General features: G+C 46.3%; 1 protein-coding gene across 1 annotated transcript in view; it reads left to right on the forward strand.

Moving 5' to 3' along the window:
- Positions 1 to 1,148: 1,148 nt before the first annotated feature.
- LOC145350504 (immunoglobulin superfamily member 3-like) overlaps positions 1,149 to 22,232 on the forward strand; it is a 37,695-nt gene continuing 16,611 nt past the window's right edge. Inside the window, exons 1-3 of the mRNA XM_080199702.1 lie at positions 1,149 to 1,486; positions 4,258 to 4,342; positions 6,443 to 6,448. Of these exons, the coding sequence (XP_080055828.1) occupies positions 1,222 to 1,486; positions 4,258 to 4,342; positions 6,443 to 6,448 (356 nt within the window). The 5' untranslated portion in view covers positions 1,149 to 1,221. The remainder of the gene's footprint in view (positions 1,487 to 4,257; positions 4,343 to 6,442; positions 6,449 to 22,232) is intronic.

A 22,232-nucleotide genomic window follows, 5' to 3' on the forward strand; every position in this document is an offset into this window, starting at 1 on the left:
GGGGGGTCTGTGAAGGGTGTTGGAGGAGGATGGGCTTCGGAGGTTCCCCTGCAGAACAGGAATCCGCTTCGGATTTTTATTCTGCAGGTTGGTAACGGCACAGATCCGGAACGGACCCGAAGACGGGAAAGTGGGATTTGGCGGGAGAGTTCGGCGCGTGGCTCATTAAGTCGTTTTAAATGCATGCTAATGTCGGGCCGCCTGATTGGTGCACGGACCGGATCCACGCCCAAATCCGGTGTTGGTAAAGGTGCGATCTGCTCGGATTCGGATGCAGATCGCGTTACAGCCCCGACCCCAAATTTACCGCCATTTCACACCCGTTTTTGGTAAAATCAGGCCCTTAATGTCAAACTCTCCCATGTTCTGATCACTGTTTGCTAAATGTCCCCTTCCAGTCAGATTCTGAATTAAACCTGTCTGATTATTCATTACTAAATCCACACAAACCCCACCCAGACTGACTGGGTGCTGGGAACACAAACCAGCAACAGGGGCTGAAGCTGGAGACCCTTGGGGAAGGAGCCTGACAGATAGTGGGGCAAAACCTGAGCCTGGATTGCAGGGCTGAGAGGTCAGTGTGAGGCCTCTTCACAGCTCTGAATAAGAAAAGGACTTTTCCCAGTGCACACACTGAGTGTATTGGAGAATTTGGATCAAAGTGGGAATTCGCTGCAGAGGGACAGAGAGACACTTTGTCCTTCTAACTTTTTCACCCTGCCCTAACCCCGTCTTTAGGAGGATTACAAACTTCTTTAATCCCGGTGGGATTCCGAATTTTCCCCTCCTGCTCCCGGCGTCACCAAACTCTCCGTGGGCGGGACCGGAGAATTCCACCCAAAATCTGGGAGGGGGAGCTTTGTCTGAGAGAGCTGTTCCACAGTGTGAGGACAACAATGTATTTCACTGTTAGATCAACACATCTGTATTGCTGAGGTCAGCACACTGTAACCCCCAGGATATAGAGCAGAAACAAACTAACACAGCAAGATCAACCTTAGAACCTGTTCCCTCCCTTTAACACAGAAACTCTACTGCCTGGACTGTCCCTTTAAATACTCACAGGAATTTCAAACCTCCAGTTCAGAATTTAACTCACTGATTTCTGTCACTCACTGATTTGTTTTTCCTCTGTTTAAAGGTGTGAATGTTCCAGTCCTTATCCAGTCTCCGAGTGTGGAACGTGTCACAGAGGGTCAGACTGCACGGTTACAGTGCACCATGAGGAACGGCACAGTGTCAGACACTGGTGTTTTCTGGGACCGGGAGCTACCTGGGAAAGATATGGAGTTGGTTTTATTAGATGAACCATCGAACATCATAACCCGGGGCCCAGGTATCACTGAGCGATTCCAGCCTTCCAGACACACCTCCAATAACAGCTTCATTCTGACAATCACCATGGTGCAGCCCAGTGACACTGCCGTCTATTACTGCTCAGTGTGGGGAGATATCAGTGGCAGTGGGACACAGCTGAATGTAACCAGTAAGTCCACTTTACATAACAATCTCCTGAAGTCATCACCACTTGTGACTGTGTGGGAAGTGAGTACGTGAGAAATATCACAAACCCCTGGGGTAAAGGGAACTCATTAGAAAAATAGACTGGGTGATCTCATGCACTTTTGTCAAAAAATAAAAATTGTGCATCGCTCCTGATTTCTCAGTCTTCAATTCTTTGACATTTTCTCTGTTTCTCTGTTTCTGTTTGTTTCTAATCTTTCTCCATCTCCTTTGTTTACTCAGCTTTTTGTCAGAGTGCTGTTTCCAGCTGTTTCTGTTTTATATTCATTCTTGGTGGGCATTACTGGTTAGGGTCCATCCCTAGTTACCCTTCAGAAGGTGGTGATGAAACAACCTCTTGATCTGTTGCAGCCCATGTGGTGTAGGTACATCCACAGTGCTGTCAGGATTGGAAATTCCAGGATTCTGACCCAGCGACAGTGAAGAAACGGTGATATATTTCCAAGTCAGGATGGTGAGTGACTGGGAGAGAAGCCTCCAGGTGGTGGTGTTCCCCATGTGCCTGCTGCCCTTGTCCTTTTAGAGTCAAAGTCATCAAGTTGTAGAGTCACAGAGCGCAGAAATGGTCGAGGTTATGGGTTTAGAAGGTTGTGTTAAAGGAGTCTTGGTGAGTTGCTGCAGTGCATCTTGTAGATGGTACACACGGCTGTCACTGTGTGTCCACGGTGGTGGGAGTGAATGTTTAATGTGATGGGTGGTGTCCCAATCAAACACATTGGCTTTGTTCTGGATGGTGTCAAGCTTCTTGAGTGTTATTGGAGCTGCACTCATCCAGGCAAGTGGAGAGTATTCCATTTCATTCCTGACTTGTACCTTGTAGGTGGTGGACAGACTTTGGGGAGTCAGGAGGTGAGTTACCCTCTGCAGGATTCCCAGTCTCTGACCTGCTCTTGTAACCATAGCTTTTACAGGGCTAGTCCAGTTCAGTTTCTGATCAATGGCAACCCCAAGATGTTGACAGTCGGGGATTGAGTGATGGAAATGTCATTGAATGTGAAGGGGTGATGGTTCGATCCTCTGTTGTTGGAGATGTTCATTGCCTGGCACTTGTGTGGGGAAATGTTACCTTCCACATATCAGCCCAAGTCTGAATGTTGTCCAGGTCTTGCTGTGTGCAGGAACAGGCTGCTTCAGTAATGGAGGAGTAATGAATGGTCCAATCATTAATGAACATCCCCACTCCTGACCTTATGATGGAGGGAAGGTGATTGATGAAGCAGCTGAAGATGGTTGGGCCGAGGACACTACCCTGAGGAACTCCTGCAGTGATGTCCTGGAGCTGAGATGATTGACCTCCAACCATCTTCCTTTGTGCCGGGTATGACTGTGGATGGAGAGGAAAATGTGAGGAAAGCAGTGAGCAGGGTGGGATTCAGGGAATTAGGGGTTTCTGGGAATATGATGTCAGACATGAGAAATGAGCAGGGAAGCAATGGAGGCTGCGATCAGGGAGGAGGAATGGGTGAGGTTTTGATCTTGGCACACTGCTGGGTAGCAGGAATAGGGAGAGTCTCAGGATGAGGAACGTACATTAGCCGAGGCAACAATGTCCACATCCTGGAAAGACAATTGAGGCTGGGATCTGTAGACGGAGCAGAGCCAAATTGCCTCTTCAGAGTTGGGAGCCACGTGTCAGGTCATTTCATCTCCAGAAACAACAGTCTGGCTATCTGTTCAGTATGCTACGGTTGATAGAGTTATCAGATGGGCTTATTATGGATGCTTGGCTGAGTTCCAAACTGACTATGGAGCTGTCAATTAGATAGTATTAACATGGTTTGAAGCAAAGTGCTCCTATTTATGACAGGCATTTCGGAAGTTTCAGGAATTTCCTATTTTATGGTTTTTCAATGCCTGTTTGTGTACTTGAACACAGTTAAGAGATGTTAAAAGGAATAAAACTTGATCCATTGATATTTATTTGACACTTTTCTGAGGTTGTAAGATGAATATTTTTTTTCTGAAGCAGAATTTCAAAGCCTCTTTGCTCATTGTGTCAGTTTCAGAAACATTTCAATGATTTCCCAGACGTGTTTGTAGCACATTGCTTCTATGCGTGGAGAATACTGGGAGAGTGGGTGTGGAGCATCCATGGGGCAATGGAAGGGGCATGGAGTTGCAGCAAGCATGAGGATCTGGAGGGATATGATGGGGCATGGAGGAGGCTTGAGGGTTATAAAGAAGAGTGGGATCTTGGCATGAATTTCCACAGATCACTGAAGGGGGCAGGACAAGTCGATAATGGAGGGATAAGTTCCGGATCCCTGTGTCTCGTTGTAACAATTCTGAACAATCCCAGAAGGGGAAAATCCAGGTCAGATTGATAGGATGGGGTAAAGAAGAGGATTAGCAGCAGTAAATCAGCCCGTGTGTGGTCACGCTGTAATCATTATACAGGAAATTTTAAACTTTATTCCTTTACTGTCACCTTTCATTCATCTTTTTAAACAAGAACTTGAGTTCTTCCAATAATCAGCTGTGAAGATTGTGAAGTTTATCCGTTCGATAGTTTGTTTTCTGTGGATGGGAATGTGCACTGAATGGATAATATCAGCAAATTCTAGAACATTCAGCAGATCCCCTTTTTTCCCCTCATTCCCTCCCTCGTTGCAAACAACAATTTCCATGTTGGGAGATTGAGAGAATTCTCTGCAAATCATTATTGTAACCAGAAGAAGATTTCTAAAATGTTGCATTTCAAGTTCTATGATTTTTCTTTCTCAATATTAACAGCTCCATTGTCTGACCCAGTCCTCATGCAGTATCCAACAGTCAGCAAGGTGCCAGAGGGTCAGGCTGTCGACTTACAATGTAAAAAGTCTGACAACACCAGGTTTTAGTTCAACCTATTTATTTGATAATATACTCACAAGCTTTCAGGGTTAGCCCCTTCGTCAGGTGAATGGAGAGTTCTGGCCTCAGACAGAGCATATAAAGCACAGACAGTTTAGAGATTACTGATTAGAATGCGAATCCTTACACCTAACCTGCCGTTCAAGACCCGAAGTGGCTGACAATGTGAGTGGTAGGAGCACTGATCACAGTTTAAAGAGATGTGTATTGTCTCCAGACAGTACAGTAAGTGAGGTTTTGCAAACCCAGGCAAGTCACGGGGGTTACAGATAGTGCGACATGAACCCAAGATCCCTGTTGAGACCGTCCTCATGTGTGTGGAACTTGGCTATCAGTCTCTGCTCAGCGACTCTGCGCTGTCGTGTGTCGTGAAGGCCGCCTTGGAGAATGCTTACCCAAAGGTCAGAGGCTGAATGCCCGTGACCACTGAAGTGTTCGCCAACAGGAAGGGAACAGCCTTGCCTGGTGACTGTCGAGCGATGTTCATTCATCCGTTGTCGTAGCGTCTGCATGGTCTCCCCAATGTACCATGCTTCGGGACATCCTTTCTTGCAGCGTATCAGGTAGACAATGTTGGCCGAGTTGCAAGAGTATTTACCATGTACCTGGTGGACGGTATTCTCACGTGTGATGATGGTATCCATGTCGATGATCCGGCATGTCTTGCAGAGGTTGCTGTGGCAGGGTTGTGTGGTATTGTGGTCACTGTTCTCCTGAAGGCTGGGTAGTTTGCTGCGAACAATGGTCTGTTTGAGGTTGTGTGGTTGTCTGAAAGCAAGAAGTGGGGGAGTGGGGATAGCCCGGCGAGATATTCGTCTTCATCAATGATATGTTGAAGACTCCGGAGAAGATGTCGTAGCTTCTCCGCTCCGGGGAAGTACTGGACGACGAAGGGAACTCTGTCCACTGTGTCCCGTGTTTGCCTTCTGAGGAGATCGGTGCGGTTTTTCGCCGTGGCGCATCGGAACTGCCGATCTATGAGTCGAGCACCATATCCTGTTCTTATGAGGGCATCTTTCAGGATCTGGAGGTGTCTGTCACGATCGTCCTCATCTGAGCAAATCCTGTGTCGGGCCTGGAGGGACATAAGGGAGAAACTGAATCACAGAATGGCAGAGGAGACCATGTGGCCCATCATGTCTTCTGCCTGGCTTGGATGCTCCACTCACCTTGTGCCATTCCCCTGACTTCTCCCTGTAAGCACACACATCATTCTTCCTGTAACCCTGAACATTTCCCCGCTTCAGATAACAGTCTCATTCCATTTTGAATGCTTCAATTGAATCTCTTTCCACCACACTCTCAGACAGTACATTCCAGATCCTAACCACTCGCTGTGTGAATCTGTCTCCGCCACACTCTCAGACAGTACATTCCAGACCCTAACCACTTGCTGTGTGAATCTGTCTCCATGATGTGGAGATGCCGTCGTTGGACTGGGGTAAACATAGTACGAAGTCTCACAACATCAGGTTAAAGTCAAAAGGTTTATTTGATAGCACAAGTCATTAGCTTTTGGAGCGCTGCTCTTTCATCAGGTGAGTGGGTGTCCTGTTCACAAACAGGATACATAAAGAAACAAACTCAGTTTACAAAATAATGGTTGGAATGTGAGTCTTTACAGGTAATCAAGTCTCAAAGTCACAGACAATATGAGTGGAGAGAGGGTTAAGCAAAGGTTAAAGAGATGTGTATTGTCTCCAGCAGGACAGTTAGTGAGATTTTGCAAACCCAGGCAAGTCATGGGAGTTACAGATAGTGTGACATGAACCCAAGATCCCTATTGAGGCCGTCCTCATGTGCGGATCTTGGCTATCAGTCTCTGCTCAGCGACTCTGCATTGTCATGTGTCGTGAAGGCTGCCTTGGAGAGCGCTTACACGAAGATCAGAGGGCGAATGCCCGTGACCACTGAAGTGTTCTCCAACAGGAAGAGAACACTATTGCCTGGTGATTGTCGAGCAGTGTTCATTCATCTATTGTTGTCGCGTCTGCACAGCCTCCCAATGTACCACGCCACGAGACATCCTTTCCTGCAGCGTACCAGGTAGACAACGTTGGCCGAGTTACAAGTGTACCGTGTACCTGGGTTGTGTTCTCACGTGAGATGATGGCATCCGTGTTGATGATCCGGCAAGTCTTGCAGATGTTGCTGTGGCAGGGATGTGTTGTGTCATGGTCACTGTTCTCCTGAAGGCTGGGGAGTTTGCCTCAGACAATTGTCTGTTTGAGGTTGTGCAGTTGTTTGAAGACAAGAAGTAGGGCTTGCAAAGTGTCACTAACTGTCCTGGCTGGAGACAATACACATCTCTTTAACCTGCGCTTAACCCTCTCTCCACTCACATTGTCTGTACCTTTAAGACTTGATTACCTGTAAAGACTCACATTCCAAACACTCTTTTGAAAATTGAGTTTGTGTCTTTATCTGTCCTGTTTGTGAACAGAGCTCCCAGTTACCTGATAAAGGAGCAGCGTTCCGAAAACTAGTGGCTTCTGCGACTAAATAAACCTGTTGGACTTTAACCTGGTTTTGTGAGACTTCTTGCTGAATCTGTCTCCACCACACTTTCAGACAGTACATTCCAGATCCTCACACCCTGACCCCACTTGTCTCCTCATTAAGTTGTTCAATTCCGAATCTCTCCATAAACACTCCTCTGTGATCCATTTGTTCTGCCTGATCCCATGGCCCGAGAATGGCTACAGTACAGAATGAGGCCATTCAGCCTGGTGTCTGTGCTGACCCCCTGAAGGATCATTTCCCCAAATGTCACTCCCCTGCCTTTTCCCCGTAGCCCTGTCAACATTTGCCTTTCAGATAAGGATCCAATTCCCCTTTGAAATCCTTGATTAACCCTTCATCCACCACACTCTCTCAGGCAGTGCATTCCAGCTCTTACCCAGTCGCTGGGTCAAAAGGTTTCTCCTGGTGTCGCCATTGTTTCCTGTGATAATTACTTTAAATCTGTGTCCTCTGCTTCTCCATCCTTCCAGCAATGGGAACAGTTTCTCCCGATCCACTCCGTCCAGACCCCTCCTGATTTTGAACATCTCGATTCAATCTCCTCTCAATGTTCTCTTTCCCAAGGAGAAGAGTCCCAATTTCTCCAATCTATCTTCAGAACTGAAGTTCCTCATCCCTGCAGCCATTCTCATGGTGATTCCTGACACCAGAAGTGTGGTCGGATGGTCAATAGGATCGAGGAGGTTTGTGTGGGGCTGGAAGAAATTCCAGATGGTGTTTATTACAGTAAACTTCAGAATTCAATCTCCCTAATTATCACTCTAATTTTTAGCTTGAGTTTATTTCTCTCAGTAGTTTTATACTCGACTATATTAGAAAATCCAGGTGAGCAGTGTACCTCAGATTTCATAGAGCTGTGTAGAATATACACACAGAAATAGGCCATTCGGCCCATCAAAGCCTACACAATCTGAGCCCATATGTAGCAAAACCGGACAACATTCAGTCTTGGGCTGACAACTGGTAAGTAACATTCCCACCACACAGGAGCCAGGCAAAGACCATCTCCAACCAGAGAGGATCTAACCATCTCCCCTTGGCATTCAATGGCATCACCATCACTGAATCTCCAACTCTCAACATCATGGAGGTTACCATTCAGCAGGCACTGAACTGGACTGGCCTTATCAATACTGTGATCACCACAGCAGGTCAGAGAGAGGGAATTTTACAAATAGTAACACAAATTCTGACTCCCCAAAGCCCATTCACTAATTACATGTCACAAGTCAGCAATGTAGTGGAATACTCCCCACTTGCCTGGATTGGTGCAGCTCCAACAACACACATGAAGCTCGACACCATCCAGGACAAAGCAGCCCCACTTGATTGGCATCACATCTACAAACATTCACTCCCTCCACCAGCGACACTCAGGAGCAGCCGTGTGCACTATCTACAAAACACCCAACAGCAATTCACCAAAAATCCTTCAACAGCACCTTCCAAACCCACGACCACTTCCATCTGAAAGGACAAGGGCAGCAGATACAGGGGAACACCACCACCTGCAAGTTCCCCTCCAAGTCACTCACCATCCTGACTTGGAAATATATCGCTGTTCCTTCACAGTCGCTGGGTCACAATCCTGGAATTCCCTCCCTAACGGCATTGAGGGTCAACCCACAGAACATGGACTGCAGCGATTCAAGAAGGCAGCTCACCACCACCTTCTCAAGGGCAACTAGGGATGGACAATAAATGCTGACCAGCCAATGATGCCCATCTCCCGGGAATGAATCAAAAAAATCCCACCACTCTTCCTTATTTGCTGACTAACTTTCCCTTAACTGTATCAATGACAATCGCATCAATGAGGAAATGGAGCAGGTTTTAAATAATTTATATTTGTATTTGTGGTGATTTGAAATAAGTTCTCGCTTCAATTAAGCTTCATTCTGTGATTCTGTATTTGTGCTAAAAAGGTTAAATCTTCAATTTTAGTTTCATTTTTCAAAGTTGCTTGCATGTCTGTAGCACGGTTTAGATGTCTGCATTGTAATGATGGTTTTACAATGTTAAAGCTAATACAGGGTTAAATAAAGAGGCAATTGTTCAGTAACCAGGGGCCACACACAGACAGTCAGAGCAGTGACTTCAGTTGAAAGAAAGTAATCCAGGAGTAAGCAACTCTCTCAGAAACTGCTAGAAAATGTGAGACAATGCACAGCGACAGAAAGCTAGCCCCAAGCTACAGAACAGAAAGTCCTCAAGACCAGGGAATGGGACAGAACGGAGTTCCAGGAAAACTGTGAAGATAAAGGAATGAAGAACAGAAATCTGAGAAAAGGTTGTGTTCAGTGAAATCAGGAGCAGAGAGAGAGGGTCCAAGTTCAAGACAGGGCTGTAGGGTACAGATCTGGGGCATGTCAGCTTGTGGAAGATTGGTAACAAGTTAGTGCAGCCTGTGAAGCAGTTGTGTTCTGTTGGCACAACTGGGCATCTGAGAGAGTGTGTGGGAGGTGAAGCTAGAATGCATGTGGCAATCCGGGGCAGAGGAATAACAGAATGAGAGGTTGAAACCCTGGAGTTGGATCCTTGGTGATGACAGGCAGTAAAAGCATCATTTGGGAGAAGATTCCAAGGCAGTGATTGGAAATACTCATGGGAAAGTCAGAGATCCAGTGAGGCCACTTGGCTCACAGTTTGATTACCATTGGTGGATTGATGGGAGAAGAAGGGGGGGGGAGGAGTTTGGGTTGGTGAGTAGAATGGAAGAGAAATCAACAGAAATTGTTTTGGTGACAGCTGTCACTTAGTTTCAGAGTGTGGGATGTCCGACCACAACTTTTCCCTTGGTTTATATGGACTGTGTGCTTACTGAGTATATTCGAGTTTAAGATAGCATTTAGTTACTTGTGTTATCCCTAACAATCTGTACATATCTGTAAAAGTCTAGCTGGGTGAAGGAATAGTGTGTTATAGCCAATCTTTTCTTGAATAAATGTTTGATCTTTTGTTAAGAGTTGATTGGCAGTCCTGTGACTCTGTTCAGCAGCTCCATCCATGGATCCAAATAAAAAATCCATCAAACCAGCTTCCACCCTGGCCTCTGACTTGTTCAGCAGTGACATCCGCTGCATCGGAACACTTGAGCCACTTGCTGTGAGTTCCACATTCTGACCACTCTCTGGGGAAAGATCTTTCTTCTCCATTTCCCATTGGATTGATTAGTGACTATCTGATATCGATGCTCTCTCTTTTCATTCTTCTCCACAAATGGAGACTCTCTCTGTCACGCTATCAAAACCTTCCATCATTTTAAACATCTCCATTAGATCACTCATGTCCTTTCGGGAAGGAAATCTGCCGTCCTTACCCGGTCTGGCCTACATGTGACTCCAGAGCCACAGCAATGTGGTTGAGTCTGAACAATGCCTGCTGAGATGGAGGGTAGTTAGTGATGGGTAATAAATGCTGGTCCAGCCAGTGACACCCACATCCCGTGAATGAATTTGCAAATAATCATTTGTCTTCTCTTTACAAGAGAAAAGAACCCTGCCCAATTATCTTTTCGTGACTGGAATTAAATCCAGTCCTGGTGTGATCTTTGTGAATCCTCTTTGTACTTTCTTCAAAGCCTCTCCATCTTCTTTCTAAAATAGAGACCAGAAATGTACACTGTGGTCCAAATGGTGAGGAAGTGAGGATTGATAACAGCTCAGTGAAACGTCACTACTTTTCAATCCTATCCCTCGAGAAATAAAACTCAGCCTTTGTTTTGTTTTTGTGATGACCTTATTGGTCTGTGTTATTCCTGTCAGTGATCTGTGTGTTTATTCTCCCAGATCCTCCCATATCTATTTACATTCTTCATTTCCAAACAATCTGAGCTCCTTATTTTACTTCCCAAAATGGAATAAAAACAGAAACGGAATTGAATTCCTGAGATGTGTTGTGGGTTTTCACTGACGGATATTTCCTGCTGTCGTGTGTGGAACCCTGGGAATGTGTTGCTAAGTTAAGGGTGCTACACAAAAGCAGGGTGTCATTGTTGACCGGAGTTTGCACCAATCCGGTATCAGCTTTTGCATTTTGCCCTTCCATGGGTTTGAAATGTGGTGTGAGTGAAGATAGAGGCTGAGAAATGGACAAACAAAAATAAGGTGTTGGAGCTGTGGTTTGTGTTTTCTCTCACTCTTTTCAACTCACTGTAGAACATAGAAACATAGAACAGTACAGCACAGTACAGGCCCTTCGGCCCTCGATGTTGTGCTGAGCTATGTCCAAACCCAAGATCAAGCTATCCCACTCCCTATCATTCTGGTGTGCTCCATGTGCCTATCCAATAACTGCTTGAAAGTTCCTAAAGTGTCCGACTCCACTATCACAGCAGGCAGTGCATTCCACACCCCAACCACTCTCTGAGTAAAGAATCTACCTCGGATGTCCCTCCTATATCTCCCACCATGAGCCTTACAGTTATGCCCCCAAGTAACAGCGACATCAGCCCGAGGAAATAGTCTCTGAATATTCACTCTGTCTACTCCCCTCATCATCTTATGAACTTCTGTTTAGTCACCTCTCATCCTCCTCTGCTCTACGTAGATAGCCCGACGAGAGAGGGAGCTATACTGGATTTAGTTCTGGGAAATGAGCCGGGTCACGTAGTTGAGGTTGCGTTAGGTGAACATGTAGCTTATAGTGACCACAACTCTGTCTACTTTAGGATACGAATGGAAAAAGATGAGTGCTGTCTTAAGGGGAGGGTGCTAAATTGGGGGAAGGCTAGATACAGCCGGATTAGGCAGGAGCTTAGGGATACAGACTGGGAAAGACGGTTGGAGGGCAAGTCCACGTCAGGCATGTGGGAGTCTTTCAAGGGAAAACTGAAATGGGTGCAGGAAAGGCATGTGCTGGTTAGGAGGAAGGATGGGAAAGGTAGGATTAGAGAGCTGTGGATTACTAGAGACATTGAGGACTTGGTCAGGAAGAAACGAGAGGCGTACGTCAGGTCTAAGCAAGTGGGAACGGAGAGAGCATTGGAGGAATACAGAGAGAGTAGGAGGGGTCTCAAAAGGGGAGTTAGGAGAGCAAAAATGGGGCATGAGATGGCTTTGGCAGGTCGGATTAAGGAAAATCCAAAGGCGTTTTCCTCCTATGTTTGGAGCAAAAGGGTGGCTAGGGGAAAAATTGGTCCTCTCAGGGACAGACGAGGGGAATTGTGCTTAGAGTCTGAGGGAATGGGGGAGATCCTGAATGAATACTTTGCGTCAGTATTCATGAAAGAGAGGGGCTTGATGTCCGGTCCGGTCATCGAGGGAGCTGTAGACCAATTGAAGGATCTATCGATTGCGAGGGAAGAAGTGTTAGGGCTTTTAGGTAGCATTAAAACTGATAAATCTCCGGGGCCCGATGGCATTTATCCTAGGCTGCTGAGGGAGGCGAGAGATGAAATTGCTGGGCCTCTGATGTAAATCTTTGTCTCTTCTTTGGACACAGGTGAGGTCCCAGAGGACTGGAGGACGGCAAATGTGGTACCGTTGTTTAAAAAGGGTAGGAGGGATAACCCGGGTAACTATCAGCCGGTGAGTTTGACATCAGTGGTAGGCAAGTTGATGGAGAGGATTCTTAGGGATAGGATGTATGAGCACTTAAAGTGTTGTGATCTGATTAAAGATACACAGCATGGCTTTGTAAAGGGGAAGTCTTGCCTTACGAATCCGGTAGAATTTTTTGAGGAGGTGACAAAAACGGTCGATGAAGGGCGAGCCGTTGATGTCGTCTATATAGATTTCAGTAAGGCGTTTGACAAAGTCCCTCATGGTAGTTTGGTAGAAAAGATTAAGTCTCATGGGATACGAGGCCAGGTATCTAGATGGGTTGAGAACTGGCATGCAAAGAGGAGACAGAGAGTAGTAGTGGAGGGGTCCTTTTCTAGCTGGAGGTCTGTCACTAGTGGTGTGCCGCAGGGCTCAGTACTGGGACCTCTTCTCTTTGCAGTGTATATAAATGACTTGGGAGAGGGAGTAAGTGGTGTGATCAGCAAATTTGCTGATGACACCAAGATGGTTGGATTGGTGGGCAGTGAGGAGCAGTGTCTGGCAATACAATGGGATATTGATAGGCTGGTATATTGGACAGATATATGGCAAATGGAGTTTAATCCGGATAAATGTCAGGTGATGCATTTTGGCCGGAATAATATAGCGGGGAGTTATATGATAAAGGGTAAGCCCATAAGGAGTATAGAATCACAGCGAGACCTGGGGGTGCAAGCGCACAAGTCTTTAAAGGTGGCAGTACAAGTGGAGAAGGTTGTGAAGAAAGCCTATGGTATGTTAGCCTTTATCGGAAGAGATACAGAATATAAGAGCTGGAGTCTAATGTTGCAGTTGTACAGAACGTTGGTTAGGCTGCATTTGGAGTACTGCGTCCAGTTCTGGTCGCCTTACTACAGGAAGGACGTGGAGACTCTGGAGAGAGTGCAGAGGAGGTTTACCAGGATGTTGCCTGGTATGGAAGGACTGGGTTATGAGGAAAGATTGACCAAACTGGGGCTGTTTTCCCTTGAAAGACGGTGATTGAGGGGGGATCTAATAGAGGTATATAAGATTATGAAGGGTATAGATAGAGTAAACAGAGGTAAGCTATTTCCTACGTTAGAGACACACACTACGAGGGGCCATGGGCTTAAGGTGAGGGGGGAGAGGTATAACACAGATATTCGAGGGAGGTTTTTCACTTAGAGGGTAGTGGGGGTATGAAATGCTCTGCCAAGTAAGGTGATGGAGGCAGGCACGCTGGAGTTGTTTAAGAGTAACTTAGACAGGCACATGAGTGGGTTGGAGATGGGTGGATATAGGAGATTGTTTTAAATAAGGTTCATTAGCATTGGGGCGTCACTGGTAATGTAAATGGATATGGTACAATAATAATGTTTTTTCTCTTTTCATTCATAGGTTTTAAGTCGGTCCACCTTGTTGTCCAACGAGGGACATACACGCGATGGGTCGTACTTGGGCTGCTCTTAAATTTTTGAGATTGGCCTAGTGCTTCATGTCGTTAGTGTGTGCCTAAACTGGACCAGATACTGGGCAAGACGACAGCTCAGTGACTATCACTGTTTGCTGTGCAGACACATGGATTTGGGCCGGTGTCTGTGGGAGTTTGCGCATTCTCCCCGTGTTTGCATGGGTTTTCTCCGGGTGCTCCGGTTTCCTCCCACACCCCAAAGATGTGCTGTTAGGCTGATTGGAAGTAATAAATTGTCCCTAAATTAGTTTCCCTCAGTGTGGATTGCCAGAAAACAATAGATAAGGGCCATGGGTGGAGCGGGGGACTGGTCGTGTTAAAATGGCGGCGTGGGCTCGTTGGGCCGAAGGGCCTGTTTCCCGGGCTGTTTTTGTTCTTTTGTTCTTTCTTTTGTAAAGAGAAAAGCCCCAGCTCCTTCAACTTTTCCTTATAAGACCTACTCTCCAAACCAGGCAGCATCCTGGTAAATCTCCTCTGCACTCTCTCCAGTGCTTCCACAACCTTCTTATAGTGAGGTGACCAGAACTGCACACAATATTCCAAATGTGGTCTCACCAAGCTCCTGTACAGTTGCAGCATAACCCCATCACTCTTAAACTCAAACCTCTGTTGATAAACGCTAACACACTATAAGATCCCTTCACGTCTCTATCCATTGAGTGGCAACCTTCAGAGGTCTGTTGACATCAACCCCAAGATCTCTCTATTCCTTCATATTCCTCAGGATCCTGATGTTGATCCTGTAATCTGTATTCTACCAAATGTCCTGTCAAAATAAATCACCTCGCACTTATCAGGGTTAAAATCCATCTGTCCCTTCTCTGCCCAGCTCTGCATCCTATCAATGTTTCTTTGCAGCCTACAAGAGCCCTCCACCTCATCCACTACTCCACCAATCTTCGTGTCATCAACAAATTTACTAACCCTCCCTTCAGCCCCTTCTTCCAAGTTATTGATAAGAATCACAAATAGCAGAGGACCCAGCACTGATCCCTGTGGAACACCGCTGGGAACTGGCCTCCAGTCTGAAAATTGTCCCTCTGTCTTCTATGAGATAGCCAGTTACTGATCCAATCAGCCAAATTTCCTTCTATCCTACACCTCCTTACTTTCTTCATGAGGCTACCAAACCCTATCAAATGTCTTACAAAAATTCATGTATACAACATCAACTGCTCTACCTTTGTCTACATACTTAGTTACCTCCTCAAAGAACTCAATCAAATTTCTGAGGCAAGACTGATCCCTCACAAAACCATGCTGAGTATCCTGGATTATGCTGCATCTCAGCAAATGGTCAGAAATCCTATCCCTCAGGACCCTTTCCATTAACTTACCAACCACCGAAGTAAGACTAACCGGCCTATAATTACCAGGGACATTCTTATTTCCTTTCTTGAAGAGAGGAACAACATTCACCACTTTCCAATCCTCTAGCACAATCCCTGTGGACACTGAGTTCCCAAAGATTAAAGCTAAAGGCTCCACTATCTCATTCCATGCCACCCAACCTATCCTGGGATGTATCCCATTTGGCCCAGGGGACTTTTCAACCTTCAGGTTTTTTAAAATTGCGAACACATCTTCCCTCAGAACATCTACTTCCTCCATCCTGTATCACTCACTCATCCTGAAAAACATGGCCCCTCTCCTTAGTGAACACTGAAGAAAAGTATTCATTCAACGCCTCTCCTATCTCTTCTGACTCCATGCACAAGTTCCCACGACTATCCTTGACTGGCCCTAACCTGACCCTGGTCATTCTTTTGTTTCTCACATTAGAGTAAAAAGCGTTGGGGTTTTCATTTATCCGCCCCCTCCTAGCTCTCTAAGCCCTTTCCTCAACTCATTCCTTGCTACCTTGTAACCCTCAAGTGACCCAACTGAACCTTGTTTTCTCATCCTTACATACGCTTCCTTTTCCCTCTTGACAAGACATTCAACCTCCTTTGTGAACCATGGTTCCCTCACTCGGCCATTTCCTCCCTGCCTGACAGGGACATACCTATCAAGGACACGCAGTATTGATTCCTTGAACAAGCTCCACTTTTCGTTTGTGCCCATTCCTGACAGTTTCTGTTCCCATTTTATGCTCCCTAATTCTTGCCTAATCGCATCATAATTACCCCTGCCCCAATTATAAACCTTGCCCTGCCGTGTGACCCTATCCCTCTCCATTGCAATAATGAAGGACACCGAATTGTGGTCACTATCTCCAACGTGCTCTCCACAAATAAATCTAACACTTGTCCCGGTTCATTACCCAGTACCAAGTCCAATGTGGCCCCACCTCTTGTTGGCTTATCCACATATTGTGTCAGGAAACCCTCCTGCACACACTGTACAAAAACTGCCCCATCTGAACTGTTCAAACTATAAAGGTTCCAATCAATATTTGGAAAGTTAAAGTCACCCATGATAACTACCCTGTGACCTCCACAACTATCCATAATCTGCTTTGCCATTTCCTCCTCCACATCTCTGTTACTATTTGGGGGCCTGTAGAAAACTTCTAACAACGTGACCAATCCTTTCCTATTTCTAACTCCAGCCCACATGACCTCAGTAGGCAGATCCCCCTCGAAATGCCTTTCAGCAGCCGTTAAACTATTCTTGATTAACAATGCTGCTCCTCCACCTCTTTTACCACCTTCCCCACTCTTACTGAAACATCTATACCCCAGAACTGCCAACAACCATTCCTGTCCCTGTTCTAACCATGTCTCTGTAATGGTCACACATCATAGTCCCAAGTACCAATCCAAGTTCCAAGTTCACCTTCCTTATTCTGGATGCTCCTTGCATTGAAATGGAAACACTTCAACCCACTATCCTGTCTGCCTGTACACTCCTGTAGCCATGGAAGCTTCCTCAGTACCTCACTACCCTTAACACTGGCTTTTGAACTGCAGCTCATTTTCCCATCCCTCTGACAAATTAGTTTAAATCACCACCACATCCCCTCACCCGAAGAGCCGTAGCAAATTTCCCTCCCAGGATATTGGTGCCCCTCTGGTTCAGGTGCAAACTGTCCTGTTTGTACAGGTCCCACCTTCCCCAGAATGTTCTCCAATTATCCATGTCAATGAAACCCTCTCTCCTGCACCATCCCCGCAGCCACTTGTTAATCTGCACTCTCTCCTTGTTCCTCAACTCACTAGCACGTGGCACTGGCAACAAACCAGAGATGACCACATGCTTTATCTCTGCTTCCATCCTAGTTCCCTAAATTCCTGTTTCAGTTCCCCCTCCCTTCTCCTTCCTATTTCGTTGGTACCGATGGGTACCACAACCTGTGACTGATCCCCTTCCCCCTTAAGGATCCTGAAAACACAGTCCGAGACGTCACGGACCTTGGAACTGGGAGGCAACATACCATCCGTGAGTCTCTTTTGCTGCTGCAGAACCTCCTATCTGTCCCTCTAACCATTGTGTCCCCAATAACTATTACTCTCCTGCTCTCCCCGCTTCCCTTCTGAGCCACAGAGACGGACTCAGTGCTGGAGATCCAGCCACCTTGGCTTACCAATGGTACCAATTACCAATGGGGATAGTGTAGTTAGGGACATAGACACTGTCCTTTGTGACAAGGGTAAAGAATACCGAAGGGTGTGTTGCCTGCCTGGTGTTCGGGTCCAGGATGTCTCATCTGGGCTGCAGAGGAACCTGGAGTGGGAGGGTGAGAATCCGGACATCGTGGTTCATGTGGGTGCCAACGACATCGGCAAAATAGGAACTAAGGATCTGCAGAGGGAGTATGAAAATCTGGGAACCAAATTAAAAAGCAGAACCGACAAGGTGGTTATCTCTGGATTACTACCTGAACCATGTGCAAATTGGTGCAGGGTAAATAGGATTAAGGAGGTGAATGCGTGCCTCAGGGATTGGTGTGGGAGGAATGGGTTTGAATTTATGGGGCATTGGCACCAGTATTGGGGCAGGTGGGACCTGTTCAGGTGGGATGGTCTGAGTCTGAACCGTGGTGGGACCAGAGTCCTGGCGAATTGTATAACTAGGACTGTAGATAGGGCTTTAAACTAATTAGTGGGGGGGAGGGTGAAGGAGTGGGGGAAATTACAAAATCTAAAGTAAAGGAGAGGGTATATGTGCAGGTAAATGTTGAGGATCTTCCACTAATTAAAGGAGTAGGGGGCACGAGAGAGGTTAGTAGCGTTTCTACAAATAAGGTCCAGATAAAGGCTGGTATAAAGACACTTTACCTGAATGCACAAAGCATTCGGAACAAAGTGAATGAGCTGGTGGCGCAGATCAGCACAAATGGGTATGATCTAGTGGCCATTATGGAAACGTGGTTGCAGGGTGACCGGGACTGGGAACTGAATATCCAGGGGTATCAGGCGTTTAGGAAGGATAGACAGGAGGAGAAAGGAGGTGGGGTAGCTCTGTTAATAAAGGATAATATCAGGGTGGTAGTAAGGGAAGATATAGGCTCCAAAGAACAAAACGTGGAATCGTTGTGGGTGGAGATAAGGAACAGTAACGGGAGGAAGACGCTGGTGGGTGTGATCTATAGGCCCCCAAACCATAACTTTGAGGTGGGGTGGGCTATAAACAAGGAAATAAATGATGCGTGCAGAAATGGAACGGCGATAATTACGGGGGATTTTAATCTGCATATTGATTGGTTGACTCAAGTTGGATGCGGTGGGCTTGAGGAAGAGTTCTTGGAATGCTGTCGGGATAGTTTCCTTGAGCAGTGTGTGACGGAACCTCCGAGGGAGCGAGCTATCTTAGATGTGGTGCTGTGTAACGAGGCAGATGGAATTAGGGATCCTCTTGTGAGGGATCCTCTTGGGACGAGTGATCATTGTATGGTTGAATTGCTGATGCAGATGGAGGATGAGAAAGTAGGGTCCCGAACCTGTGTCCTCTGTTTGAACAGAGGGGAGTATGATAGGATGAGAGTGGAATTGGTAAATGTAGATTGGGGGCACAGATTGGTTAGTAGGACGGCTGAGGAACAGTGGAGGATTTTTAAGGAGATCTTTATCGGTACTCAGCAGAAATATATTCCGATGGTAAAGAAGGAATGTAGGAGAAGAGATAACCAGCCGTGGTTATCGAAGGAAATAAAGAAGAGTATTAAATTAAAAGCTGAAGCGTTTAGAGTGGCTAAAAATAGTAGGTGGAAAGATTTAAAAAACAACAAAGAATGACTAAGAAGATGATAAAGAAAGGAAAAATAGAGTATGAAGCTAAACTAGCTCTAAATATAAAAATTGACAGTAAAAGTTTTTACAAATATATATTGAAGAAGAGACTGGCTAGAGTGAATATTGGACCCTTAGAGGATGAGAGGGGGGATTTAGTGGTGGGAGATGAGGAAATGGCTGAGGCTTTAAATAAGTTTTTTGCCTCGGCCTTCAGGGAGGAGGACGCGAATAGTTTGCCGGATATTAAAGATAGAAAGATGGTACATGAGGGCCTTAATGTCACTAGAGAGGTAGTGCTTGATAGACAAAAGGGACTGAAGGTAGACAAGTCCCCAGGACCGGATGGAATGCATCCCAGGGTTCTGAAGGAAATGGCAGAGGTGATAGTGGATGCCTGAGTGATTATTTACCAAAATTCACTGGACTCCGGGGAAGTGCCGGAAGATTGGAAAATGGCTAATGCTACGCCGCTGTTTAAAAAAGGTAGCAGACAAAAGGCAGGGAATTATAGACCAGTTAGTTTAACATCTGTACAGAAAAAAACTAGAATCCGTCATCAAAGAAGAAATAGCGAGGCACCAAGAAAAGAATGGTTTGATTGAGCAGACACAGCATGGGTTCGTTAAGGGGAAGTCGTGTTTGACAAATTTATTGGATTTCCATGAGGATGTGACTAGTGTGGAAGATAGAGGGGAACCGGTGGATGTGGTGTTTTTAGATTTCCAAAAGGCGTTTGATAAGGTGCCTCACAAAAGTTTGCTGCAGAAGGTTAGGGTGCATGGAGTTGGGGGTAAGGTGTTAGTGTGGATAGAGGATTGGTTGTCTAATAGGAAGCAGAGAGTTGGAATCAATGGGTACTATTCTGGTTGGCGGTTGGTGACTAGTGGAGTGCCGCAGGGATCGGTGCTGGGGCCTCAACTGTTTACCATTTATATAGATGATCTGGAGGAGGGGGCTGAGTGTAGGGTGATGAAATTTGCTGATGACACAAAGATGAGTGGAAAAGCAAATTGTGCGGAGGGTGTGGAAAGTCTGCAGAGGGATCTGGATAGGCTGAGCGAGTGGGCGAGGACTTGGCAGATGGAGTATAATGTTAGCAAATGTGAGGTTATCCACTTTGGCAGAAATAATAGTAGGAGGGATTATTATTTAAAAGGCGAAAAGCGACAGCATGCTACGGTACAGAGGGACCTGGAGGTCCTTGTGCATGAGTCGCAAAAACCCAGTCTGCAGGTGCAGCAGGTGATCAAGAAGGCGAAAGGGATGCTGGCCTTTATAGCGAGGGGGATAGAATATAAAAGCAGGGAGGTCTTGCTGCAACTGTACAGGGTACTGGTGAGGCCGCAGCTGGAGTACTGTGTGCAGTTTTGGTTGCCGCACTTGCGGAAGGATATATTGGCCTTGGAGGGAGTGCAGAGGAGGTTCACTAGGCTGATACTGGAGATGAGGGGGTTGGACTATGAAGAGAGACTGAATAGACTGGGTCTGTACTCGTTGGAGTTTAGAAGGATGAGGGGGGATCTTATAGAGACGTATAAGATAATGAAAGGGATGGATAGGGTAGAGGTAGAGAGATTCTTCCCGCTTAGAAAGGATAGCAGGACTAGAGGGCACAGCCTCAAGATAAGGGGGGGGGAGGTGCAGTTTAGATCGGAGTTGAGGAGGAGCTTCTTCACTCAAAGGGTGGTGAATCTCTGGAATTCTCTGCCTGTTGAAGTGGTGGAGGCTACTTCGCTGAATATATTTAAGTCACAGGTAGATAGATTTCTGATAGACAAGGGAATTAAGGGTTATGGGGAGAGGGTGGGAAAGTGGAACTGATCCACTTCAGATCAGCCATGATCTTATTGAATGGCGGGGCAGGCTCGAGGGGCTGGATGGCCTACTCCTGCTCCTATTCATGTTTTTATGTTCTTATGTACACAGTGCCTGTGGATCTTGACCAGAGTTGGGGTCACTGCGGGATTTCACAGCCCCATCATCCTGAAACATAAAATCCCAGCCAAGGTCAACGGACATTCCCATTGTCTGCCCCTCGCCCGCTCCGATTCTGTGTTGGATGGAATGGTACAATTCCAGCCACTGTATTCAGTAGAAGAGGCTTTGAAGGGTGATTGGTGCAAAAGGGTCAGCGTACTTGTTTCCTGATTTGTGAATTGTTTTTCAGAGGACCGTCCCTCATGTTATTTCTTCCTCTTTCTGTGGTTGTATTTGAGTCCCATGAACTGCAATGAAATTCCGTCACATTCGCAATACCAGCGGTTTTATACATACTCTGTGTGAAAGAACGGGAAGTTAGTCTTTGAAGAATAAGTTGGTTTAAAATGTTTGAGCCATTTCTCTCAATCCTGAGCCTGGCCTTCTGTGTCACAACGGGTAAGTAAACAGCCAGAGTTAACTTTGGTTTTGAGTGTTTTGGAGTTTGGTTTTTGGATTCTGAGTGGGTGATGTGTATTTTATGGTCACGTTCCTGTTTAAGCATTGTGATACTTCAGACTTTCTTGTGGTTCAGTGGGAAATTTCAGTGTCGGACCTTACACTGAGACACCGAGCGCAGTTGGCTGCTTGTGTTAGAGAGTGCTGCACCGTAGAGACTAATCAACTGCTTTTCAAGGTAACCGGCACTTTGTTCAGACTGTGGGAGGAAATCGGAGTGCCTGGAGGAAACTCATGCAGACGCGGGGAGAACAGGCAGTGACCCAAGCCACAATTCGAACCCGATTTCCTGGCGCTGTGAGGCAGCAATGCTAACCACTGTGTTACCGTGCCTTCCCTCTATGAGGGTTTGTTAAGTGATAATGCTGCAGTCTTTTAGAAAAATCAAATTGGATTTAAAACATGTAAAAACAATGTTGGTGGAGTAAATAAATGGGATTTAAGATTGGTAAATTTCCAGGACCTGATGGTTTCCAGGTCAAAATATTAAAGAGTCAGGTGAGGATATTGTAAATGTGTTCATCATGATTTTCCAAACTCTGGAGAATCAGGAATTGCAGCCAAAATTCTCCGACCTCACCCGCGGCTGGGATTCTCCGATCTCGCCCGGGGCTGGGATTCTCCGACCTCACCCGTGGCTGGGATTGTCCGATCTCGCCCGGGGCTGGGATTCTCCGACCTTGCCCCACGGCTGGGCTTCTCCGATCTCGCCCGGGGCTGGGATTCTCCGATCTCGCCCGGGGCTGG

The sequence above is a fragment of the Carcharhinus amblyrhynchos genome, chromosome 12, assembly GCF_965287045.1.
Source record: "Carcharhinus amblyrhynchos chromosome 12, sCarAmb.v2.hapA, whole genome shotgun sequence".
Taxonomy (NCBI): domain Eukaryota; kingdom Metazoa; phylum Chordata; class Chondrichthyes; order Carcharhiniformes; family Carcharhinidae; genus Carcharhinus; species Carcharhinus amblyrhynchos.